We start from the raw sequence: 6,765 nt of genomic DNA, 5'->3' as shown, positions 1-6,765 counted from the left end.
AATCTTTTTTTGTTTGGTGTGGCGGGGGTGGGGGTGGGGGTCGTGTGTGTGTGTGTATATGTGTGTGTGTGTGTGTGTGTGTGTTTTGGGGGTGGTGCTGTATCAGTACATTTTTTCCCCAGAAAAATATAAAGAAGTGAAAAAAATTGAAATGATTGTCCTCATTTCCAGGGAAATTATATCCAACACACAATTGAATTAGGTTTTATAATTCTTGTTCTCACCTTCGGGAAAACCCTAACATGTATTAACATTAAAACAAACAAACAAGCCCGGAAATAATAACAATACATGGATGACTCCAAAAGCATTAAAGAATAATGAAGATTTTTATTTAAAATGTGTGGGGTTATATCCCACAGCAAACCTTTCTTAAAGACTTTTAAGAGCATATCTTTCCACTCCTCTCTTAGTTACCTTCATTTCTCTCTCTCTCTCTCTCTCTCTCTCTCTCTCTCTCTCTCTCTCTCTCTCTCTCTCCTTTACCCTTCCCCTCCCCACATCCATCATTTTACCCTTGTATCTTTTTCTTGGAAAACCGGAGAGTCCTCCTCAAGGCTTATACATTTCTTATGTAACGCAATTTATTACATTCTCAGCTTCTCTAATTTCAGCTCCACCCATTAACAACAAAATAGTTCTCTTTTGGAAAAAATCAACCTTCCTGAGAAGTTGGGGGATAGCAGAAAATGGAAAACACTCAAATTTTAATATTTTCTGATCTGCTTGGCTTTTCTGGGATGTGTATTTGACAGTATGGCCTGGAGCACTTTGGTAACAAATTCTATGGGGAATGTGGGGACTGACAAGAAACCAATTAATGGACTAGTTTGCTTCTTAGGCAAACCTGGAAGACTCCCAAATTCCTATGAACACTATCCTAGGAAAAATAAGGTAAAAATAAATTTCCGAGGATTACATGCTAGTGAAAGTAGGAGAAATATTTAGAAAGCTTTGTGTGAAATGCATATTCTAGGAGTTATAGGATTAATAATATAGTGGTGTTGAATCATGAATATGCCTAACTTCCATAAATTCTACACACAGGTAATAAAGATAATGAAAAAATAATTTAACTTGTGTAGGGGCATTACTCTCCAACCCCACTCAAGACACAGAACTCCTGATAGAGCAGAGATGGCAAATGAGAATTGGTTGTGCCTTCAGTTGATTACAGCATAAACATTTTTTGGTTGTTGTGTGTGGGGTTTTTTGTTGTTGTTGTTTGTTTTGTGTGTGTGTGTGTGTGTGTGTGTGTGTGTGTGTGTTTTGGGTGGGGGTGCTGTATCAGTACATTTTCCCCCCAGAAAGATGTAAAGAAGTGAAAAAAATTGAAAAGAAAACAAACAAAAAGGATATTTTTTGCAGATAATCTGTCTTCATGGAAAATCTAGGAGAATTTCACATGTATGAAATTGGTACGTGTATTAGTTATTTAGCATCAGTTAAAATTTAGCAGTTTAAAAGAACAAACATTTGTTATCTCACACACTTCCAGAGGGTGAGAAATTCAGCAGTGACGTTTTGGGGTCTCTCGTGAGCTTGCAGGAAGTTTCCGGCCAGGGCTGCATTCATGTGAACAGAGGAAAACCCATTTCCAAGCTCACTCACATGGCTGTTGGCAAGGGGATTCAGTTCTTCCCTGTGTGGGCTGCTCACACAACATGGCAGCTGGCTTCCCCCAGAGTGAGAGGGATCTCAGAAAGCCAGAGCAGTAGGAGGAAAGCCCAAGATGGAAGCCACAATCTTCTTATAATAACCTAACCTTGAAAATTACTTACTCTTCCTACTTCTCTATCCCATTTATTCATTCGAAGTGAGTCACAGTATCCAGCTCGCACTAAAGGGGAAGGAATTACACAAGGACATGAGCACGGGGAGGCAGGGACTGCTGGAGGCCCTCTGAAAGGCTGCGAGAGGAGATGACACTCTAACGTGGTTTCTAATGCCATGGGCCTGTAGGGAGTGCCCTGGGTCACAGGAAGTTAAGTGAAGAGAAGATGAATATGACCTGAGCTACAAGAAACACCAACATTTGTAAATTGAAAATGGAGCGACAGCAACCAGAAAGGACTAGCCAGAGAAGTGAGAAGTCAACTAAGTAGCATGCAGGGTTCAAAAGACAGCAGTCACTAGAAAAGTTAAAGGACAGGATTCCACGTCCAGCTATGACAAAGCAGCTAGTATCACCCAAATCGCTCAATGAAACGAACTATGAGAATTGGAGAAAATTGAGAAACAATTGTTCTAAAGCATTGGAAACTGACCTATGTAGGCAGGATTGAGGGCCCAAGGTCTAAGTCAATGAAATCATTTCTGGTGGAAGATAAATCACCTTAAGCCTCTGAAGTGTTTCATGTTCAATGTCTGGCATTCAATTTGAAAAATTACCAGATTTGCCAGAACATAAAGGACCAAATGACTAACAACAGGGCAAAAAGCAAAGAAAAGATAATAGAAAGAGATTCAAAGGTGATACTTATATAGGAGTTAAAAACTACATTTAGGGTAACTATGACTAATATGTTTGAAATAATAGATAAAAATAATAAATTTCATCAGAGAATTGGAATCTGTAAAAATAAATAATGTTTATGAAAGTCCAGTGGAAATCCTAGAACTAAAAAACTCAAAAACTGAAATTCAGAATTCAATAAATGATTAGACGGAATAGATTAGATTGAGCAGGCCACACAGAATAGGAGAAAGAGCAAACTGGAAGCAGAAAATATCCACACTGAAGTACATAGAGAAAAACGGTAAAAGGTACAGACAAGAACACGAGACAGAGGAGTAGAAGGGAAAGGTCTGAGCTATGTGTAAGCCGGGGTCCCAGGAAGAGAGAACAGGGCAGAAGCTCTGAATGAAGGGACAGTGATGGGCAATTTGACAAAACCGTTGAAACACTTCAAGCCACAGATTCAAGACCCTCTTTGAACCCTAATGTACAGTCTCCTTCAGATCTTCAATTATCTAAATTCTTGGAGGTTATAGTATTTCCTTTTCCTACATCTACTGTGCTGCTTATGGTGGGTTATTTTCTGTGTATTTCATAACATCTCCCCTATGGACACTGCATACAGTCTCTGCGTGGTTTCTTAGCGGGTTATCTGTTCTGTGGTTAATGCTTTTTCAAGTTGTACTTTTATGGGGGTAATTTCTGTGTGCTGTGATTTTTACTTGTGTTTCTGATGAGTCCAAGGACACTCGCTATTTTGCAATGGTCAGTTCTTCTCCTTGAGGTTCCTCACTATGCATATAGTGTTAAACAGAAAGCTTGGTGATGTTTCCGTTGTTGAGATGTTCATGGGAGCCTTGATTACCACTTACAATCCCTTGTGGGCAGACTAAGTTTTTCTTGTCTCCATCTTACTGACAAGGGAAGAATGCAAAACTTATTCTGAATCTGGCCTTGTGACAGCCTGAGGTAGCATTTCTGGCATCATCCTGGGTTTTGACTACCAGCCCCCAATTCTGAGAGCGTGTAACTAGATCCAAATCCTCCAAAGGCCACAGGACATCAGCTACTGTTTGCAGTTTGAGTTCCCAATTTGTAACTGGAAAGTGAGAACCTTTCTTCTCTTTAAGTTCAGCTATGTAATTGAAATATTTTAAAAATATTTTTAAAGCACTTCTATTCGCTTGTACCAGAAAGTATGCCTGTCCGTAGCAGCTTATTCAGCCATGCTGCCAGAAGTCCTATATGATCAGGGACCCAAGAAGAAGAAATTTTACTGCACTGTTTAGAAAAATATTTTAAAAATATTTTTAAAGCACTTCTATTTGCTTGTACCAGAAAGTAGACCTGTCCGTAGCAGCTTATGCGGCCACGCTGCCAGAAGTCCTATATGATCAGGGACGCAAGAAGAAGAAATTTTACTGCATTGGTTAAAGAAATGACTAAATACCTGGCCAAAATATACTTAAGAACAGAAACAAAGTTTTTGTGTTTGCAGTAAGATATAGGGTGTCCCAAATTCACGCAAGATTTGCAATTCTTGTGTGAATTTTGGGACACCCTATATAAGAAAGGGATCTTGAGGTAGAGGCTCCTAAAAAGTAAACTGTATCAAATACTTTTGTATTCCCCCCCCCCAAAGATACAGAGTACTTATTTTTAATACGCTAATACTGCAGAAAAAAACAATTTTCAATCCCAATCCCCTTTGATATTTTTTAACTTTTTATTTTTGAAATTTTTCAAATATACAGAGCTGTGCCAAATAACTCTTTTATACCATTAGCCTTTACCCTGATTCAACCTTTTGCCACATTTTGTTTCTCTCCTATAGAAAGAGATGAGTAGGCAGGTAAGTAGATAGATGGATAATGATCTGCTTAGATACAGATAGATTTATATCCTAAGACTAAGAACATTTTCTTGCATGACGACAGGACAGTTAGCAAATTAAATGTTGATACATTACTATTACCTAACATATGTCTAACATCTAAATGACACCATCAGTTTGTGCCATATTAACAATGCTAACGTTGATCCCGTGGTGAAGGTTACGCTCTCAAGTTTCTCCACAGTACAGCTAGTATGTCTTCCTTTGAAATTAATAATCGGTGGAGAACTATTTTGAAAGTGTGTAAATAGCCTATTACCTGTCAAACTTTTACCCAACAGTTATAGCATCCATTGATAATATTTACTGGAATCAAGCTTTATTATGAGGGTTGTAAATGATGATTTGCTAACTCTGTTTTTATTCTTCTACATTTATTAGCTGATATTCTACTGTCATAGATAGTTGTCTCATCTTCCTTTTAAAAATATTTTTATTTAATTAGTCTCACTATGGAGTCATAGATTTTTATTTTATTTAACAAGTTAAAATCCATTACTGCCATTATTCATTTTGGTGCTTACACTGCTCCATATTGAGTGAGAGTATCTTTTAATATTTAAAACAATGAGTCATTGGCAATGGGTTCCAATTGAATGCAGGAAGTAGTACTTGGTACATATTTTGGGGCAGCCAGAGAGTCCACTATCTAATGAGCATCCATGTCTCACAGATAAGTTCTGTCTTCCTCATTGCACACAGGTAACTCACAAAGGTGAGCCTTTTTCTTTCTATTCTCTACTGTAATTCTGCCTCTCTTTTAACATCAAAGAGATCTCGGCATAATGAGAATAATTGATCCAAACAGCATCATGGAATGATACACAGATCACAGGTCACTGAATCATGTGATGGCCCTTCTTGACCAACGAGAAAGTAGGAAAGACGATGCTGAGAAAGACCAGATTGGAAAATCTTTACACATCAGAAAAAAGAAATCATATTTTTCTTCATCTTAAAAATATTTAACCAGAAAAACATGATGCTCCAATTTTAGACTAATATTTATTTAGAAAAATAAACTAGAAAAAGGTCCAGGACTGGGACACAGCACCTCGGCATAGTATGAAAGAGGACATACAGCAGAGGGACTTCAAATTTGCTCAGTTCACTCTCCTACAAATAACAAAGCCTCCTCCTCTGACACCATGGTCAGCTCCTGTGTGGCTCTGGCTGCTCTGACCAGGGCTGTGGCCAAGGCCGCTGCCAGACCACCTGCTGCAGGACCACCTGCTGCCACCCCAGCTGCCACCCCTCCTGCTGTGGCTCCAGCTGCTGTCGCCCCTGCTGCTGCCTCCACTCAGTCTGTGGCCAGGTCTCCTGATGCACCACTTGCTATTGCCCCAATGTATCATCTCCACCTGCCCCACCCCCTGAGCTGTGCCTCCTCTTGCTCTGTAACCACTGTCTCCATTTACCTCTGTCCTCACAGATGTAGGCCCTCCTTTTGTGTGGACTGTTAGGGCACATGGAGTGGGGCTGATGTCGCTCAACTGAACTGGGCGTCATAATTCCAATGAGGCACCAGGTCCTGGGACTGAAGATGGATATGGCCTGGAGCTGCTGGCTATTGTCAAATCTTCCTGAGGAAAGTGGAAGCGTGCCTGTTTTTACACAGTCTCACTATCAGAGAATGTTGTCGAATTTTGAATTTTTGACAATCTAACAGGTGAGAGGTGGTCTGCCATATTTTCAAACTGTTTTAAATCAAATAGATTCAATAAGAAAAAACAGATAGGAACTTTGCTTCGATCCTTCATACCTCACTGACAATCCAGGAAATGCACAGGAATCACAGTATTCTTAATTGCAGACAAGTAACTGCCCCCCCTTTCCAAGATGGGTCTTCCGCCTACTTTACTACCAGAATCTGATATGACTTACTCTTTGACAGCAGAGATTTAGCACCATAAACCCATTCTCAACATATTATTCTGGAGTCAAACAGAGAAATGAAAAATTAACCCTTGCGAAATCCAATGAAGTGGTGTCATGTAATGGGTCTACTTGAGAAAACACATGGGACAGAGAAATATGGGCGCTGACTCACCTGCATTAACCAAACTGGACAGCTCGTTATACTACAGGAAAAGGAAATGGTGCCGTTCCTATAAATAGGAACATTTACCAGATAAACACAATTATCTAATTTACTAAAACTAACTGATTTTCAACGAGGATAAACAAGAACAAGAAGGGGCCTGCACATGGTCACCGCAGCCCTCAGCAGGGTATAAAAGCAACAGAGGGAGAGGAGAGATCTCACTCAAGAACCTCACTCTCCTGGAAACTCACCCAGAACCTCCACCCTCCAACACCATGTCCTGTTGTGGCTCCGTCTGCTCTGACCAGGGCTGTGGCCGAGGCTGCTGCCAGACCACCTGCTGCCGTCCCAGCTGCTGTGGTTCCTGCT

The 6,765-nt window shown here is 40.1% G+C and overlaps 1 protein-coding gene across 1 annotated transcript in view; it reads left to right on the top strand.

Annotated features, from left to right (window-relative positions):
• The window catches only part of LOC102762693 (keratin-associated protein 4-5-like), an 8,185-nt gene that overhangs the window by 982 nt on the left and 438 nt on the right, over positions 1–6,765 (top strand). Inside the window, exons 3-4 of the mRNA XM_015570800.1 lie at positions 4,293–4,310; positions 6,531–6,755. Coding sequence (XP_015426286.1) covers positions 4,293–4,310; positions 6,531–6,755 — 243 coding nt within the window. The remainder of the gene's footprint in view (positions 1–4,292; positions 4,311–6,530; positions 6,756–6,765) is intronic.

The sequence above is a fragment of the Myotis davidii genome, unplaced genomic scaffold (assembly GCF_000327345.1).
Source record: "Myotis davidii unplaced genomic scaffold, ASM32734v1 scaffold327, whole genome shotgun sequence".
Classification (NCBI taxonomy): domain Eukaryota; kingdom Metazoa; phylum Chordata; class Mammalia; order Chiroptera; family Vespertilionidae; genus Myotis; species Myotis davidii.
Note: the sequence above shows the minus strand (reverse complement) of the source record. Positions and strands in the feature narration are given on the sequence as shown.